Here is a 20,549-nt window from a genome sequence, read left to right as displayed (position 1 = left end):
ATTATTTAAAAAAGAAGAAAGAGAGTCTAAAGAAAGTTTGAAAAAAAATAAACTTTTTGAGTAGATTAAAAGGGAAAAGTAGAGAGAGAGAGAGAGAGAGAGAGAGAGAGAGAGAGAGAGAGAGAGAGAGTAAGTAGACACAAGCGAGAGTGTGTAGAAAGGGAAAGAGAGAAAGACAAGGTAGAAAAAGAGTAGAGAGACAGAGAGAGAGAGAGAGAGAGAGAGAGAGAGAGAGAGAGGGAGGGAGTAAGGAGAGAAAGACAGATAGAGAGTAGGTAGATAGAGAGAAAAAGAGAAAGAGAGAGTTGGTAGAGAGAGAAAGAATGAAAGAGAGAGATCGACATGTATGCTTATATATACGTATGTATGTAAGTGTGTGAATATATGCATGTATGTAGGCACTAAGAAAAGGAGCATAGCCCTAGATGGTTGAACACTTCCTCTCCTGTATAGTCCTTTTTTAATCATGGCATTGTGATCCTTAATCCACTAATGTGTGGATTCCTGCATCGTACCCTGGGTTTTACCATGATTGAGATTTTGATTATATATGATGTGTCTATGTGTGTCTGTATATATATGTAGGCTTGTATGTACGTATCTATGTGAATGTGTTTATATATACATTCATGTATATACATATACATATATATATATATATATATATATATATATATATATATATATATATATATATATATATATATATATATATATATATATGTGTGTGTGTGTGTGTGTGTGTGTGTGTGTGTGTGTGTGTGTGCATGTATCTATGTGAGTTTGTGTATATATGTAAGTTTGTATATACGTATCTATGTGAATGTGTCTATATATGTATGCATGTATATACATATAAACGTGTGTGTGTATATATGTGTATATGAGAGATCTTGTATGTATACACCTAATGGGTCTCTCTATATGTGTCTCTTTGCACACCCTCTCTCTCTCTCTCTACCTTGATTAGATAGAGAAGTAGACATGTGTAGATTAGGTATAGAGATAGATAGGAGGAAAAAAATCTATCTAAGGCTCTCACTCTCTCTCTCTCTCTCTCTCTCTCTCTCTCTCTCTCTCTCTCTACACCTATTCTACCTCTCTTTGAACATCATCTCTATCTACCTTGATTAGATAGAGAAGTAGAGGTGTGTAGAATAGATATAGGAAGAGAGGTAGATAGATGGATAAAAATATATCTACCTCTCTCTACACACCTAATCTACACCTATTCCACCTCTCTCTACACACCTAATCTACACCTATTCCACCTCTCTTTCTATGCTCTCTCCATCTACTTTGATTAGGTAGAGAAGTAGAGGTGTGTAGATTAGGTATAATTAAGGGATACATAGCGACGTGCAGATTAGGTGTAGAGAGAGAGAGTAAGAGAGAGTGGATAGAGAAAAAGAGTGTACACATATAAGTGAGTCTCTCTATGTGAGTGTGTGTGTGTGTGTGTATGTGAGTGTGTGTGTGTTTCTAGTCCGGCCTTGCCCTTGTCCTAACATTACTCCCCCCTTAAAGAAGAGTTTTCGTCCTCGAAAACAAAAGTGGGGAACTTCTTCTTAAGAACATCAATGTTTTCCCAAGTGGCGCCTTTCTCAGGTCGATCTTTTCACTTGATTAAGGCTTGTTGACATACATGATGGCGCGTACGTAAATCATGATAGTCGAGAATGCGTTCAGGTTCATGCGGTAAGGTAGAAGGTTCAACAAAATCAACCAAAATCTGTTGGTCAATGACATTGTCGTCCCCAAGTAACCGCTTACGTAAACGGCTTACATGAAACACCGGATGAATAGGAGAATGTGTAGGTAGCAATAATTTGTAGGCACGATCACCTACTCGCTTGAGTATTTTGAAAGGCCCACACTATCGTGGAGATAGTTTAGGTGTTGGCCCAGTTTTCAGACTTTCTGAATGTTCTGGCACACGTAAAAATACTTCCTCCCCTTCCTCAAAGGTAACTTGCCAACGTTTCTCATCAATGTACTTCTTATACAGATCCTACGCTTGTCGGACATTCTGACAAGTGAGTTTCAGCATATCCATGTGGTCTTGGAGAAAATCCTTAACCTGTTGGAGCTTTTCGGTTGCCAACCCCACCGTAACAGGTGACCTAGGTTGAAAACCATACATAAGCATGAAAGGACTAAATCCAATTGTGACATGCTTAGCACTATTGTAGGCAAACTCGAGAATAGTTAAATATTCTTCCCAGTCTGACTGTTTTGCTAATGTATGCTCTTAGCATATCCTCTAGCACTTGGTTAACTCGTTCAGTCTGACGATCTATTTCTGGATGATCGGCTGTACTGAGGTTCAGTTGTGTACCCAATTGTTTGAACACATCCCTCCAAAAATGACTATTAAACTTGGGATCACGATCACTGACAATGTTACTTGGCAAACCATACAACTTTTATAGATTTTCCACAAATAACTTGGCTAGTTCTGGAGTCTTCATTGTTGATTTGTTTGGAATAAACTTACATAGTTTAGTCAACCGGTCTACGACCACCCATACCGAGTCATGACCTCGTACAGTGGTTGGTAAACCGACAATACAGTCCATAGAGATACTTTCCCATTTACCATTGGGAATCTCCAAAGGATGTAAGAGTCCTCCTGCTTTCAGGTGCTCTGCTTTGTTAACTTGATATTTTTGGCAATGCAAGACATAAGCTTGAACAAAGCCATGTAAACCTAGCCAGTAAAACTGTCGTCGTACGAGAGTGTAAGTCTTTCTAATACACAGGTGCCCTGCACTTGGACTACCATGACATTCATAAAGAATTTGGCACCGAATGTCTGTGTCCATCGGTACACAAACTCTCCCCTTATGAAGTAGGTACCCATTGTCGATGGTGAAATGCTTCCATCGCTGTAGTTCATCACTCGATAGAGGAGAACTATGTGTGGAGGTTAACGTTACACTACCATCATTGGAGTCAGAAGGATCCCTCATTTGTACCTGGCTCCACACTTTGGAATATGCTTCATCATGCTCATATTTGCCCTTTAGAGAATCCAAAAATTCACTGCGAAGTTCCGTGAACAAGAGAGAATTGATCTCCGGCATACGACTTAGAGCGTCAGCCACATATTGTATCGTCCTTTACCATACCGGAGCTTGGCGTCATATTCCTGAAGAATCTCGGGCCACCTGGCTTTTTGACCCTTCAAATCCGTTTGTTGTGTAAACCATTTGATGCTTTCATGGTCAAACACAATCTCAAACTGAGCACCATACAAATAATGCTGCCATGTTTTTAAGGCAGACACTATTGCATAGAGTTCGCCCTCATAAGAAGAGTAGTTCTGTTGTGCTACATCAAGCTTCTTGCTTTCAAATGCAATTGGCCGTCCGTCTTGTAACAAGACTGCTCCAATAGCACGGTCACTGGCATCCGTTTCCAAAATGAATGGTTTCAAAGGATCTACAATAGCTAGTATGGGAGTTGTAGCTAATGCATCCTTGAGCGTATCAAAATTGTGCTGTTGAGCGGGTCCCCACTGAAAAGATTTTCCTTGGCCTTTTAGTTGGTTCGTCGTAGGAACAACAATATTAGCATAGTTTTTAACGAACCTTCGATAAAAACCTACAAATCCTTAAAAAAATATGTAACTCCTCCAAATTTTTTGGAGAAGGCCATTGTCGGATTGTATCCACTATGGATATGATCCATATATAGCCCATTGGCTGAAATAACATGCCCAAGATAGTGAATTTCTTCTTTCATAAAATCACACTTAGATACCTTCGCATATAATTTATTTGTTCGTAACAATTCGAGCACCTGCCTCAGATGTTGTAAGTGTTCTTCTTCAGAAGCACTGTAGACTATAATGTCATCGAGAAAAACGATGACAAATTTGCCCAAGTACGGATTCAAGACACTATCCATAAGTGTCATGAATGTTGCAGGCGCATTGGTTAACCCAAAGGGCATAACCAACAACTCGTAGTGTCCAAACCTTGTCCGGAATGCAGTTTTGGGTATATCAGCAAGTCGAATATGGACTTGGTGATAACCTGACCGCAAGTCTATTTTCGTAAAAATATGAGCATGAGTGAGTTTGTCGAACAAGTCATCCACGCATAGCAATCGGTACTTGTTCTTAATCGTAACCGTATTTAAGCCACGATAGTCTATGCACATGCGCATACTGCCGTCTTTTTTCTTCACTAATAGGATAGGAGAAGCCCATGGTGAAGAACTGGGTTGGATAAACCCTCTGCTAAGGTATTCAGCAAGCTGACGTTCCACCTTAGCAGCTTCAGAGTAACTCATACGGCAGGGCGGTTTACTGACAGGTTTATTGCCTGTAACCACATCGATGCTATGTTACACCGATTGTGTCGGTGGTAATCCTGGTGGCAAATCACTAGGAAAAACATCGTGAAATTTCTTTAATAAATTTTGTAACTCACTAGCAACTTTTGCTTGTTTGGAAGGAGCCATTGGTGGAAGAGATGAGAGAGAAGCATGCGGCGTTGAGGAATGTTCAACAGATTCAATGTTAGACAGAACATGAGACAATGAGTAACACAATAAAACTTGATCTATTTCATTATCAGAAACGAGCTGCATAAGCTCAGCTGTACATATCAATGGTGAAGAAGGTACATCCTTCTCTCCTAACAACAACACATGTGTACCATGGGATTCAAACATCAAGTTGTTGTGCTCATAGCTACGCTTCAGTGATGGTCCTAGGCTATGCAACCATTCCCTACCAAGGACCACATCTGCCCTCTCCATGTCCATAACCTGAAAATCCAAGGATGTGGAGTAGCCTTGTACTTCCAACGGAACAGCTCAGACTTGAGTATCCCAGATTTTGGTATCATGTCCATTCATCATTGCTACCTTGTAGCGGTGGGTACTTGGAGTTTGAGGCAATTTGAGTTTTTTCACCAATCCGTAATTGATAAAATTATGAGTATCACCGTCATCTACCAAGATGTGCACCTTGTGCCCTTGCAGAGAGTCGTGCATATGTACTGACTCATGTGGTCCGAAGGTCTGTTGCCACATGGAAGCTGTGAGACAGCATTCATGCACCACCTTGGTGTGTTTTACTTCCACTGTAGAGAATCATGAGGAAAAATCAAGAGGCAGCAGTTGCACCGTGTGCACTGCTTTCTCCTTGCCATGAGCAGCAGATTTCCCCTAGAGACAATCCTTTTTGCCATGACTGCTTCCTAAACATTTAAAACATAATTTCTCTTTTTTAGCTTTATCAAAGTCCTCAAGAGAGAGAGGACCTTTGGGCCCCTTGGGTTTTTTAGATGCTTCTGAATTGGCTACTATAAATTTTCTTTTATTGTGTCCGTACTGTGTGCGTGTATTACCATGTGTATTAGCAGGTACATGATTATGATGTGATTTCTTTTCATCTGGATCATCGTGAATATGTGCTTTCACTATGGCTTCCTCAAGTGTGCTTCTTAAGCTCTCGTATCATACCACGTATAAACCCCCGTACTTGCTGAAAGGTATCTAGGCCTTCCAACTTGAGGATAACATCCCTATAGTGAGATATATATTCAAGTTATGATGGGTATTGGTGCATGGAACACGTGTCCCAAGCCGTCCAATTGAGATCTGCCTCATTTGTAGGCAAAAATTCTTTGCAAAACATAGCTTCAAAAGCTGCCCAACTCTGTGGTATGATATTCTTCTCCTTGAGAGACATCCACCATTTGTAGGCCTTGCCTTCCAGAGTTAAGCTTGTTTGCAGTGCTCTAACTGCATCCGGGGTATGCCGTAAGGCATGAATTCCATCCCACTTGCTAAGAAAGATATTCACTACATCCTTATTGCAATCTCGTTCCTCTCCCTTAAAAGTCGGTGGTTTGGTGTTTTTCAACAACTCATCCACCTCTTTTGCAGTGAGAGTGTGCAAAGCATCAGCAGATGGATCTTGTCCCTGATTAGAAGGGCCTTGCCCCTGTATAGCAACATGCTCATACATGTGCGTGTCAGCAGGACCCTTGGACTGCTATTGCATTAATTGGATCACTAACGTGGATAATTTAGTGACGTTTTTATTTAAAGATTTAAAATTTCCTTCCATGACTCATATGTGTGTCTGAAGTGTACGAAATCCTTGAATATCAAGCATTTCATGAGTGTCGTCACCTACCGTAGCGTCGCGAGCACTCTCCGTGAGAGCATCAGGCCGTGAGCCATCATGGACAGAATCAGGCATATTTTGCATGAAATCAAAAGTCATATTGATATCTGAATCCATGGCGACACAGTGCAGTGAAAGGAATAGCAAGAAAAATACCTGATGTCGACAAGATATTCCGTAGATGTAGGATGTACCGTAACTGGTAAATATCGATAAAGAATCCCGTTGATAGCGGTAATTAGCCTTGTGAATTTCTTTCATGCTCCAATTGCTGCTGAGGATGTAACCTTGCTCCGGGTTCCAAGAAAATAATCGGTTAGTGTAGGTATGATTGCCTTGAGCACCAGTACTACACTGGTCTTTGTATTTTGGAGAACTTGAAGACGACTTGAATGAATTTATGAAAAGATTATATGTAGTATACGCAACAGAACTAGCAACTTTTGCTTGGTATTTCTCGGCCTTGTTTGCGAGCCACGGACTGCCTTTGCTCTGTCGGTATGCCGAGCCTTGCCCGAAGCTTCACAAGAGGGTGGGGGGTACCCTGCTGTGGGAACCTACCCTTGGTTGTGGAAAAAATTAGGGTAGCCACTAACCCAAAGGGTTGGGCGCCCATTGGGTATGAAAAAAAAATTTAACATAGTCGATGGCGGGCTCGCAAGCTTCGCGAGGTGCAAGCAAAGCTCACCCCACCTTGGGGGTTGGTCAAAACCACACGCCACAAGCACGCAAAATGCTCAGAAGTCTCGCGCGATGCTGTCAAGCTCGAGAGGGGGAGATTTGGCGCAGGTCTGGTTTCGGCCCTTCTCCTCACTAGCGGTGTTGCCCACCCAGTCACGTCTTCGTCGTCCTCCTCACAGGAGATGAGTTCCATGGTTCTCTTGACCACGGCATGCAACTCATGCAAAGCTTTTTCTGGCTCTAAAGCACCATGCCTGTCCTTTCCCAAAATAGGAACTTGGCTCTTGATACCAATGTGAGACAAGGGGAACTAGTGCTTTGGAGTCCACCTCCCAACCACCCACTATATAGCATGGCTCCTAGTCCTTTACCCTAGTTGGACTCCCTTTTCACACTGCCTAGCCCAGCCTTGCCCTTGTCTAGTCCGGCCTTGCCCCTATCCTGACAAATAGTACCCAATAGTTGAACGCTTCCTCTCGGGTATAGTCCCTTTTTAATTGTGGCATTGTGATCCTTGCCAGTCATGTATGGATTACAATGTACACTTGGTTTTACCATGATTTAGATTGTTCTATTGGCCTATTGGCACTACTAGCCCCTACTTAGGTCAAATAGTATGGTCCAGGTCTATGTATTTAATTATAAGTGTGTATATGTGTGTGTGTGTGTGTGTGTGTGTGTGTGTGTGTGTGTGTGTGTGTCACATATATGAGTCTGTAGATGTAAATCTATGTATATATGTATGTACGTGATTGTGTGTATACATCCATGTGTATAGGCATTGAATAAGGGATCATAGTATTTGATAGTTGAATGCTTCTTCTCGGGTATACTTATTAATCATGGCATTGTGATCCTTGATCCACTCATGTATGGATTACTGCAATGTACCCTTCACTTTACCACGATTGAGATTATGATGATATCAAAAGAGTTGTGAGTAGACTATTGGCACTACTAGCCCCTACTTAAGTCTAATAGTATATGTGTATGCATGTATATACATATCACTGATTAAATAAAGAGAAAATGAGTAAAAATTATGGATATTCCAAAAAACTTCTTAAATTATATTTTTTTTCAATATACCCTAGGTATTGTGGTAATTTTCCCTTAAATAAATGATATATAGGACTTGTCTTAAAGTTACAAGCACTAACTTTCTATGTCTAAAGAGACACCACTAGAGAATGTAGTGGCATTGTTATGAAAGTAATAACAACAGAAGTGTGAATAAGGGAGCCCAAAGTCAGTATGAAAGGATATTAGTTGTACTATACCATTTGCAAAACAGATAGAACAATGTGTGACCTTGTTGGTGATGATCTCGTGATGATACAAAGAAAGGAAGCATGGAAGAATACTAGTTGTACTTTGCAATTGGTAGAAATTATAGAACAATCTGTGACCCAGTTGGTGATGTATGAACTAGAGACATTGAGTTGTACAATTGATAAAACAGAAGGAGACAGATTTGCAAAATTGCCGATCTATGTGATATGGCTCATCAATAGATGTCATGTTGCCATGGTCAATGTAGGCACAAGCAACTACTTAATTAGGATGCACCTTTAAGAGACTAGTAGATTCTCAGTAGATTAGTGGTGAAAATTGGTGAGTGATTCACATTTGGTGGTGGACAAAAACAGTAATCAAGGCATTATGTGCTTGGAGGAGAGCTCAGAGATTATGTGCTGAAGAAGAACACAAGCAAGCTTGATGAAGTCTGCATCTGTATAAGCGGGTGATTTTGTAGGGTAGATATTCATAAGCCGAGGCTCACTAGCAGCAGCATCTAGAGCTGTTGCAAATGATGGTAATGGGTGAGGTGATATCGATCCATTGCTGAAAGACATGGAGTTCATGAGAGACTTAACTGCAATAGAACATTAGGAGAAGTGTGTGAGCTGTAATTAAACATAGAAGTTATTGATTAGCAAGAGCTAATTACTGATTAAGAACTAAGCTAAGATTGTGAGTAGACAAGCTACCTCTATAGATATTACTATATGAATACTAATGCTTATGCCTTAATTATCTTTATGTATATGTTCGAGTTAGTAATTGCAACATTGCTAATGTGTCAAGCTGACAAACGTACCTGCACTGGGAAAGTCGTAGATATGGCTGCTGTTGCATGCAGACGATGATGAGGTCTGGGCTTCATGCGCGTGAATTGTAGCTGCAGGGGACAGAGACGACGACATATGCAAGAGGCCTGTGTGCTGATGCACCATCTCCCTGAAATTGAGCCTGCTGGCGGAGAGCTCTTTGATGGGCGCTTTGGGCTTCGCTCTCGACTTGCGCTTCCTCACTTTCCTATGAGTAGTACTGCCGCTGCCGCAGTCAGCCGCTCTTCTTACCGGATCTGCAGGGCTAATTATCGTCTCCTCCTGACGTACTAGAGGCCTTTTTCCAGGTAAGAAGCAATAATCAGCTTGAAGCTCGCTATCGGCGCCATCGCTAGTGCTGGAGCTGGCAGCTAGCTGCTTCCTCTTCGTCATCGTCTTCACAAGCTGCTGATGCGCAAGGCGCTCATATAAATATCAGTCTCCCTCTCTCGTGTGGCAATTAGCTGAATATCTTGTTTAAAGAAAGATTGCAACAGAGAGAGAGAGAGAGAGAGAGAGAGAGTTCATCAGATTTCAAACGGTGAGCTACAATTTTGCAGAAAGAATTATGTCTTTTGCGTCATGCCTTCGATAACGACCAGCCTGACCTGCCTTTGAAAAAAGCATGAGGGGGAATGACTCTTTGTCTTGCAGCTTAGCAGCCAAGCACTATATCAGTCAAAAACGTCGGGCTAAAATATAGTCAAAAGTTGCCAAAATTCTATATCTTCATTATAGTAGAAAAGTCCCTCAATTCACTAATGTCAAAAAGTCCCTGTCTTCATAGATATTGTCCAATTAATCAATACACTCATGGGACACTAGGAGGCCTCTAAATTGAGATGACCAAATAGTGACACTAAAATATCAAAGGGTATAATGGTGTCCCAATATGAGTCTTACTGTAACCCGAGCAAGATTTCTCGAGCAATGAGAAACCCGAACGAGTAGCAAAGTTATTATACAAGTATGAAAACCATGTCATGATCCACAACAACAATCAAAACTACAATTTTAATGCAAGATTTGTCGAGCAATGAGAAACCTAATCGAGTAACAAAGTTATTTTACAAGTATGCAAACCATGTCATGATCCACAACAACAATCAACACTATATTTTAAATTCAAATTTTAATAATAAAATCTTATGCAATTCAACAATGCTCATACATCTACAAAGTTTCTAAACTATATCAATAAACAATTGTCATATCCTATATCCAAAAAGAAAGATTTTTTAAGAATTGTAAGATAAAAAGTGGGATATGGATGCAAAATAGAGAGTAGCATGTTGTGCCTTTTCAACAACAACATTAAAAAATGTTTTAGTTTTCTCTAGTGACTATGAAGAGTCACACTCATCATCAATAAAAACATTATGCCTTTGAGACTTCTCATGGATGTCAAAATTGTATTGTACATAAGCCACCATGGTTTTTGCAATCCCCTCAGCATAAATTGGCAACACACTTCCATACAAAAAAAAAAAGGATAAGACTCACAATCCACATGTAAGAAATATAGAACATACATCATAGAAACAAGAAATATAAAATTGAAATTGTTGTTTGAATCATTATCCATAATTCCTACATAACGAACAATGATACCAAAATAGTGACAAAATAGCATAAAAGTACGATGGGAACATAATTTAGAGAGCAAAAGGAAGAGTAAGGTGGAGTCTCACTAGTCAACAAAGGGGTTGACACGCGAAGGCATGTCACCCACATCATCAACATCAAGAGAGGTGGAAGCCCCCTCTCTGCTCCGCTTTATAGGACGAAGTAATGGTTGCACATAATTTGAAATCAAGGCATCATCACTGTCAATGGCTACACACACCCACCCTGTACCTAAGCATGCTACCAATATTGGAGTTGTATCACATCCCAACTGCAAACAAAGACCTCCACAAAACATGCAACAAAAGAATGACTTTGTTGAAGGTCACCACGCCATGGCTCCCCTAATGATGATCTCACCTGAGAGGACTCTAGAAAGTCGTGCATCATGTAAGAGTCCAAAGGATTCATGCCACGTCGATTGAAAAGTGGTGTGCTCGCAAAAAGCAAAGTGGTTGCATGCCAGTCCTATGCACCATAAGTAGGAGAAAACAATGACACTACACCACAACATAGACAATTATAAGAACAATAACACTTAACACACCAAATGAGAAACAAACAAGTTAGTATAAAGAAGAGCATTACGTCAATCTGACCACCAAAGTTATTGACATCCTGTAAGCTCCATGATGGAGGACAGCAATGCGACGAATGATAGCCAACTCTGATGCATGACAAAATCTATCAACCCAGCCACCAATGGTATCTCCTACAAGGACATGTGTGTTCATGCTATTCCAAGTTTATATAGAACACATACCAAGTCAGAGAAATATAAAAGACATTGTGTTCTTGAATATATAGAAAGTCATGAAATCTACAAATTCATTCTTTGCAAGCTACTAAGTAGAGCTATCTCTGGCACTCGTGTATGATCAATAATTGTACAAAGCACACTGCAATGTTTCTCTCGATCAAAGGAGAAACTCTCTTTAATAGCAGCCATCCAAGCGACTGTTCTGTGGTTGCCCTCCCATACATAAAACATTTTATCAGAGAGAACTTAAAGATTAGGTCTTTTAGAAAGCTCTATCTCAAACTCTTTGTGTATGTCAACCCACATTGGGTCCCATGATGAAAGAAGGTCCTCTACAAAATACATAAGCACAAACAAAAAAGAACACTTAGCAACTATTTATGTCAACAAGAAAGAACACTTAGCAACCAAACAAGAACCGAAGTAGAAAAATAAAATACATGTCACATAAGCTTCCTCCTTGTTACAATTCCAAATTGAAACAATGAAGGCTCCTTTTTTTTGCATATAGCCCTCCTTTGCAAAAGCAGATTTCAATCCACTAACATCATCCCTTAAACCTCTCACCCTTGCATAGGGAATCAATCAATATAAAGGAATTGGTGGACAATCAAAACAACTGAAAATGCAAGTAGATTGAAGAATATCCTGTCCTCGATGCATTTAGAGCTTGTGCTCATCCCCCAACTCTATGCCACTACTGCTACTTCGACATCTCTTGCGACATACGGCACTATTTGTAAGCATGCCTCTTATGGAGCAAGAGACTCATCAACTTTATGTATGGAGCCAAGCCGCAAGTATTGACTTTGCATCTCCTCCTCTTCTGTCTCCCAGCCTTCTGTCATATCAGTGACGGCGATCGCACTTATTTGATCACTTCTTTCTAAAATACTTGAAGCTTGATTTGAAGAAGGTCGTCTTCCTCTCCGACCTCGTCCAGGAGTAGAAGGAGTAACATAACACAACAAAAACCAATTTCCTTACTTCACTCCATACCAAACCAACTTTACTGCAATTAAAAATAAATAAAAAACTAACTCAGAAATTCCTTCTAGCCAACCATGTCGGCAATATCTATGATGCCTTGGATGGCTTGAAGGAGCTAACAAATTCTAGCAAGTGATGAATAAACTTAAAAACAATCTCATGTGTTATCTCAGTGGTCCATTTTGATTTTTAGTAATGATTCAAAAATTATGCATCATTGATTTTATAGTTCTTAAAAACTCATGAGAAAAAATCTTCCAGTAGCCATCCACGTCTATAGATAGTTTGCAAATGATTTAGCAAGAATATCGCTCTCACGATAATGGTGTCTCTTCTCATGTTTCGGCCAAGAAACCAGCTCTGCATCATCATACTTAGCTTAATATGAAAGTAGCAGTAGTAGCTGAGCCATCCCTGATCAGTCACAACGTGCCATGTACTATTGCAAAACTATCATGAGAACGACCCCGATTTGTAGCAGTTGTGCGAACTAGAGCACTATTAGCAGCGAAGATTAGCACCATTATCTCAATGTTTTTTGTGCAGCAAGTTGCAACAAGCTATCAAGGTAAGTGTCGCTCAATTTTAGGACTTCAAACTCTTGTAAGCATGTGAAAGGAAGCCACTAAAGCTGTTTCCAGCTTGACTTGCAAAGGGTGCCATTGAGGAGTTCAAAATACCTAAAAGAGATGATCCGACTCATCCAGAGTCCCAGCCTGCTTGGCGTTTTGCAAATGGGATGTTTGGTCTAGTTCTTTCTTTTGGAGTTCTCCTTACAGGATTAAGGAGCAGGCAGGCTTGCGCGTGGTGCTACGAAGCAGGCATGCATATGTGCTATCTGTGTTTTTGCTTGCTTCATGTAAATTGAAAGCTGGCTATTTGTCATGACAAATGAAAGCTTATACTAAGGCGCACAAGAATCTTGTAATGATAAGCTTGGTTGGCTAAGAGCACTAATAGCATATTATGGTCTGCCAGTCATGGTACTTGTCTGGACTGGAATATCCTATGCACCCACAGAGCATGTGCCTATTGGCATCCTTCAACACCTTTTCAGCCCAAACCCATGGTCCCCTGGTGCAACCCGAAACTAGACAGTAATCAAGGTAGGCCAATGATATCTGTATAGGGTCAAGTAATCCGTGGTGACAATATAAACTTGCTCTCATCTCTGTGTTAAAGGACAACCTCATTATCCTCCACTCTGGCCCCTAGGTCCACCGCAACCAACAAATATGAGCACACACAGTTTTGGATATGCAAATGTACTTCCTCAGCCACTGCCGCCGCCGCATCCTCCCATGCAGGGCCAGGTGCCGTTAAGTACGCTTCAAACAATTGCAACTCCTCAAGTCTTCAATTCTGGGACGTATCCGGCTTTGAGATCATGATATGTCATCTTGCTATGGCAGGAATAATCTAGTGCATGCGATCATGAAACTGCAGCATCTAGTCGGCGTTATGAGGAGGCCTGCACGCTTAGGGTAAATAACTTCATGTAGCCATCCACGCCAGCATGGATTGCTACAGGTAGTTTGCAAATCTATTAAGAGCATGCCGCACTCAGTTTCCAGGCCATGCTGACCTCACCCACCCAAGGCCAGTATCTGGAGCCCAACCACCAAGAGTCCTGCCATCCGTCTCATACAGCCATGCTATTGAACCAGCCGGCTCTTGCTGGCCACCACTATCTCCGCCAGATCAGGTTCGAAACATGCTTAAAACTTGTGCCAACTGGGCGCATGAAATGAAGGGCTAAAAGCTTTGATGACCTGCCACAGCTATCGCTTATATCTCAGCTAGCACTGTTTTAGCTCATTAATTCCTCATGATGCGAACAAAGCTGGCTTGGGGTCAATAGGCCGGTATCGTGAGATGATCATGTCGGTGATTGTTGCCACTTTGTACTGCAACCACCGCGCTCTTCATACTCTCTAGTCAGGGTTCTACTGCAGCTATGGCATTGGAGGGGCACGCACGCACACACACACACACACACACACAGATAGAGAGAGAGAGAGAGAGAGACAGCGAGCGCATGCAAGCTTCGGCGGGGCAAGAGGGGGCGAGAGGTGAGGGAACTAACGACGTTGAGTTGATAAAAAATTATCTATCACTAGCTAAAGCCGCATTAATAACACAGCCATGCACAGTAACCTTAAAATTATGTAAACAAAACTGTCTGTAGCCATCCACTCCGGCGTGGATGGCTACAGGTAGTTTTCAAAGGTACCTAGGAGGAGGTTTCTTTGCGGATGATGACTCTCACCTTCGCACGAAGAAGCTTAAACAATGCCATTAGAGACAGTCGAGCTCTTGGTGGAATGCAAACCACAGGAGCCTGTGCTCGTGTTTGTGACGGCTTGAGGATAGGATTGAGGAAGTGAAGCACGTCAAAGAGCGAGAGAAAGAAGGAGGTTGAGCACTATAGCCTCTCTCTCTCTCTCTCTCTCTCTCTCTCTCTCTCTCTCTCTCTCTCTCTCTCTCTCTCTCTCTCTCTCTCTCTCTCTCTCTCTCTCTCTCTCTCTCTCTCTCTCTCTCTCTCTCTCTCTCTCTCTCTCTCTCAAGAAGTTCTATCAACAATGCATCACGGTGCCTGCATATTGGGCGCGGACGCAAGTGCAGCTGACTATGCATCCCTCCGATAGCGGGTTGTCCCTAACCATCTAACAGAAGGTGCACATTGTGCTGGAGGGGATGGGCAAGCTCCCTGCCATCTACTACCATGCTCCCATCACATCACTTGGGCTCATGTCATCGTGACGACTTGGTCGACGATAGAGATCACCTGCAGTTGATAAGTCTATTGATGCAGTAGCTGCATGGTCTGGCCTGCAGTGGTGGAGAACTATGCAATCAAAGAGGAGCAAGAGAAGGACCTGCAGTACACAAAAAGAGAGGAAACAGAGGAGGAGGACGAAGAGGTGGCCAACAGTATTGGTGGAGCAAATTTGGAAGCCATCTAACGTAGTATTGAAGGGATCACGTCTTGATGATCATGAGGTGGATATTGATCACACCAAGAAAGTAAGTCTAGCCAAGAAGGAAGAGCGATTCCTTAGCCTAATGGATCAGCAAGTCGGTCCACATCCACTCATCAACACCTGTTTGCAGATAGAGAGAGAGAGAGAGAATGTTGTAGCAAAGTGTTGTCAACAATGCATCACAGCTCTAATGTCAAAGATTAGCGCCTATTTGCAAGTGGGCAAAGAGAGAGAGAGAGATAGAGAGAGAAGCCCATGATAGTGCACCCCCGTTTTATAAGTGCATGCCGTGAGTGGGAGCCCGTAGCTCAACACATGCACTTGATCGTGAGTGCGCCCAATGCCTTAGTGCGCCTCCACATCTCAATGCCAAAGCAATGACCCTATTGGGATGGGATGGTGAGGGACAGACCGATGCGAGGTGGCAGTGCAATCGACGTTGAGACTGGTAGTTTAGAGGCGTGGTTCCAAGAAAACCTCCACGTAGGCTAGATGCATAAGGCTGGAGAGTGGGACGGGAAGCGCCTAGGCTGGAGAGTGGGATTTGCTGCCACCTGGTGCAATTGACTTGCTCTTTTTAATATAGATATAAGATATTAAAGAAAGCCATGATTGGCAAGTATGGATACATGAACGTACAAACCTCCTCAGGCGGCTTGTAGTTATGACTAGAATTTCAAGTAAAAATTTTGGAAAGAAATTTGAAACTTTGATCCAACCCTTTGTAGCAATTTGTACACTACCACTGCTTCCTTGTCGTTTGTATCAATATTTTAAAAATTCTGCTCGTCACACTATTAACCCATGGGGAGATGCATGACAGTTTTTGGGCCACGACATGGACATAAGCTAGTGCTAATGTTTGAAAGTAGATTTTATTCACTAGCAGTTGCTTCTGTGCAAGAACATTTTGAGCTTTGTGATGCCAATTTCTATCTTTGATCGCTAACATTCTTTGTACCACAAGTAAAGCTGGAGGCTACAATATCAGATGATGGTGAGCAAACTTTTATGCTTGATCATGAGCTGCACCAGCTCTACAAGGTAGATGTTAGAAGTGATGATCAAATTGGTGCAGGCATCGGCAAAGTTGCTCAAGATAAGAAAGACAACAATGGAGAAATTTAATGATGATCTGCACAAAGTAGATCACTTAAAGATCAATGCAAGTGTGATTGACATGATTAAGTGCATGCCATTGCAAAGCAGTTTCTATTGCACTCCATCAAGCCAAGAAGGTAGTCCAGACTGATAAGATCCCAATTAAATATGATGGCTACATTGCATTTGAATTGCCACCAGTTGATGATTCTTCAGGTATGTGGTATGGAGCAAAGACATGATAGTCACATGTGGACAGAGTATGTCACTTGCAGTAGTGATAGTTTTAATGGTGTTGTTAGATTTAGCAGATGCTTTGGGCATTTGCATTGCATTAACATTGATTTTCCATTTTATTTGCGCTCAAATATGTCCAATGAGTCTCAGTGGCGAGGTCGGCTTGTTAAATCATTTCCTAAAGGATTCGTCTCCTCTAGTATGCGTGCCTCTATTGGTTATAAGGGTCACATAAGTTTGTATGAGGTAGCATGTGCTATATGGCTTTGGCTGTGCTTCAAAGTGTGAAATATAATGCCTATTTAAAAGGTTTTGGTAGCTCTTTTGGTCTCAGCATTAAAGACTTAGCAGATCGCTTCATGAACCAACCTTCATCCTCTGCAACAGCAGTAGGAAGGAAACTAGTTGACCTAACACACTCTTTAATGCATGAAATGGGTGTCAATAGTCTTGAAATGAATAGAACTATACTCCAAGAAAAGAGTATTAGAAGAAAGAGGTCAATTTTTGTTGATGCAAGTATTATCTTGGTGAAGGACAGCCACCAACCAGAATATGTTATAGTGACAACTTCAATTGGTGGGCTCCAAACACACAAAAAATCCTTCAAGGAATGTCTCATATCTAGAGGTAATTGTAGCAAAGTCAATTTGGGCAATAAGAAGAACAGAACTTGGGCGAAAGATGACTTGTTTTGGTGTGGTGTCAAAAGATGGAGATCATTGTAGGCGGCTCATTAATGATTGTTCTATGGATTCCAAAAATGGGGTGCCCGCTCCTTGCTTCTAGGGTTGCAGGAAATATCTCCGATCTGGTTCAAACCCAGGAGGGCTCGTAGAAGGGTTCATTTGGTTTTGTAACTCCAATAACATGCACACTTGGAAGGTTTGAAGGGCCACCGGGTCTAGCTCCTGGTGTTTGGGTGGTCGCAAAGGGCACAAATTTGCAGCCTCAAGAGGTAACTCAATTGCAAGCCAATGGTTTTGTTTTGCAAGGAGGAGTGACTTTAACAACAAGAATTCATGAAACAATTACATTGAACCAAAGAGTTGCTAGCGGCATCCGTCCCAAATTGAGAGATGGCAAGATTGTAAAGTGGAGATCACGATTAGCAAAGGAATTTCATGGCAAGATTGTAAAGTGGAGATCACAATTAACAAAGGAATTTCATGGCAAGCTTGAACTAGGTAGAACCATGGCAGCAGAGTTCATGCAAGAGGTCATTGTGGTTTGCAATGAAACACATGTTTTCTATGTTAATACTACGGGGTCAAGTGCAAAGGGAGTGACATACTCTGTAACAATGCCGGATTTTCCTAGATATACTTATGAGGATTTTCAAAATCGAGAAATCAAATGCCTTGTATAAATGCCATGTAAGCACATTTAATTCATATTTTTGCAAGTCCTTGGCCTTGACCCTCACGCTCATGAGTTCATGCATGAGGCTTCCCTAACAAAAATAGAGTTAGTTCAAGCACTTGGAGGTGCACGGGTGAAGATGTAGCCTTGAAGGCTTGTGTACCTTGCAATGGTTGGAGAATTATTTTTTTGGTGATATATGGTTATGGGCGTTAAATTTTGTGCCAAGTACTCTTGATCGGAAGTATTGTTGTACATTGTACACATTTTTGAATTGTAGGTGCAATACATCTTTTTTGTCGATTTCATTGTTGATGTAAGATTTTTGGCATGTGTGAGTAATCGAACAATTGAAAAAGAGTTTTCTAAAGTAAAGAAACTATGAAGGGATTTTTCTAACCCCAGCAAAAATTGAATATGTATATAACAAATATATTGCACAAGGGTGTCACAAAACATCACATGTTTTGCTCGGATTTTGGGATTCCTCTCCCTATATGTGTTGGGAAGTTGGAAGATGCAATGCTCTTTCAACTACAAACTTCCAAATTTGTGGATATTGAGTGCTAACATAGACCGCTATGCACATGCAAGTAATGGGCTAATGCCAATCCTTTTGGATGCAACTATCGACATTGATATTGGCGATCATACTCGTCCTTGTTCAAATGTTATTTAAGATTGAAGGATTGCGGATTTGTTGTTGTTGAGTTTCTAATTGCTTGTGAAACTTATCCTCTCACTATGTGTTGTGTGCATGTATGTGTGTTTGGTTTTGGGGGGGGGGGGGGGGGGGCGGGGGGGGGGGTGTTGTTGTGTTACACCTGTGGTTTGTGAGCATGTTAGTGATGGCTCATCTCTACTATATGTTTTTATAGGTGCATGCTTGTTTTCAAGAACCAAAGCCTCCCTCTAGCTAATTTGTGCACAATTATTGGCTAATTACCCCTCGAAAAGTTCATCACTCTTCCGTATAATCAAAAAGGCCCTAAATTAAGCCCTCTTCACTGTGGGTGGTGGTAGATGATCTTGAACTCCAAAACAAAGTAAAAGCTACCATTTAAACATCTACCTTCATACAAGGCAATGGAAGATCTTTCTTTCTAGTCCACATCACGGAAGGATTTTGTTTCTCTCTTCCACTTTGTCGAAACATAACGAGCACACCCCCCTCTCGGCCCCTTGCACCCCCCACAACACCACCCCCACCCCCAGGCGCCCAAGGGCTCTTCCACCTTGACAACATGGGCCTCCAACCTATGGCCATTTGCCATGCAATCAAATGCCTTGCTTTGCACTTCCACCTTGTGTGAAACTAGGGTGCCGGAAACCTCCTTCCCTATGTGTTCTACCTTGAAGTGGTGCAAAGGTGCTTTTCTTCCACCACTCGAGTTTGAACCATCCTTAGAACCCTTTGCATCCAATCACCAAGAGTCTGGCATTCCCTAAGCATTTTGTGAGTCCCTTTCTATATCCACAAAATAGACCCATAACACAATTCCACTAGAAAACTAGATGCTATGGGGCTTCTCGATTGCAAGGTGCACTATAAGATACAAGCACCTCATAGGATGACTTCAAGTTACAAGCACGGCACAAAATTCACATATGCATGGTTTGAGCACCTCATAGGGCTGACAATCTGCAAGCTAGCGTAATGCAACGTTCTCAAATCCCATGGGAAGCTATTGGCTTTCGAAGCTGCGACTCTTCACGGTGCTTTCAAGCTTTACCCTAAATGTGCAGCTTGTGCATTTATTTTGGGGGGACTAAAACATCTTTTGACCCATTTGCTATGCTACAATCCTAATTGTGCAGCTTATGCAACTATTTTGGGGGTACTAAAACATCTTTTGGCAATCCTTATTCTCTCATTGCTAACCCTAATGTAAAAGGGAAACACAAGGTCGTCATTAATCGATTATATGTTTTTCAAGAGAGAGCAGTTGTTCTATACTTTATTGGGAATCTCCTTCTATGAATTATGTTGCAACGTCTATTGACCATTTTAGGCATCTAGCTGCTGACCAAAACAAAAAATTTGCAAAACTCACAATTGTGAGTGATTGAATTAAAATGCCATCAAAAAATTTACAAATCAACCTCAAGCTCATACCGCACCTTGAGGGTAGACGATTACCGTACTGCTACCGAAAGTCCACACCTTTACTCAGCAAGGCTCAAGCGGGTGGCGAGGGAAGCCCTAAGCCAATCATCCGAGTTTCGCGTTTTACCAATAACATATATGAACTCCGTACTTTCTTGTACAATCTTTGAGAGCTAGCCACCCAGAGGACGTCACTGTCAAAAACTCGGACGTTCTTGAGCTTTCAGATATTACTAAAGAAACAATATCGGACAATTTGAGTACAGATTAGAAGTGCAGGACTTCAAAATTGTTTCCCACCAATGCACAAATCCTTCTTGGAAAATCCTATCTTCCATGTTCTTTGTATCCATTTGCACCGTTCCCTGCCATGCCTCTTATTGTCGGGCATTCCATGAATAGGTGGGTGAGGTCTTTGCTAGCCAATTTGCACCTTGAATAG

General features: G+C 41.6%; 1 protein-coding gene and 1 pseudogene across 1 annotated transcript; one reads left to right on the top strand and one right to left on the bottom strand.

The window, feature by feature from the left end:
• The first annotated feature begins 609 nt into the window (after nucleotides 1–609).
• On the top strand, nucleotides 610–7,549 carry LOC147452937 (uncharacterized; annotated as a pseudogene).
• Nucleotides 7,550–8,481: 932 nt separating this feature from the next.
• Nucleotides 8,482–9,333, bottom strand: LOC147452936 (uncharacterized). Its single transcript, XM_086519042.1, has 2 exons — nucleotides 8,931–9,333; nucleotides 8,482–8,705 (listed from the first exon to the last, which is right to left on the bottom strand). Exons 1-2 carry the CDS (start codon nucleotides 9,331–9,333, stop codon nucleotides 8,482–8,484), a joined length of 627 nt encoding a protein of 208 aa, XP_086375168.1.
• Nucleotides 9,334–20,549: the final 11,216 nt, after the last annotated feature.

The sequence above is a fragment of the Adiantum capillus-veneris genome, chromosome 8, assembly GCF_014529385.1.
Source record: "Adiantum capillus-veneris isolate H3 chromosome 8, ASM1452938v2, whole genome shotgun sequence".
NCBI classification, from domain to species: domain Eukaryota; kingdom Viridiplantae; phylum Streptophyta; class Polypodiopsida; order Polypodiales; family Pteridaceae; genus Adiantum; species Adiantum capillus-veneris.
This window is presented reverse-complemented; position numbering and strand designations above follow the sequence as displayed.

What these genes read in the sequence shown, in the direction of transcription:
- LOC147452936 (XM_086519042.1), bottom strand. Translation starts at nt 9,333, where the DNA reads ATGACGAAGAGGAAGCAGCTAGCTGCCAGCTCCAGCACTAGCGATGGC. An exon ending in CTACGACTTTCCCAGTGCAG is followed by an intron (nt 8,706 to 8,930) that starts GTACGTTTGTCA and finishes GTTCTATTGCAG; the next exon opens with TTAAGTCTCTCATGAACTCC.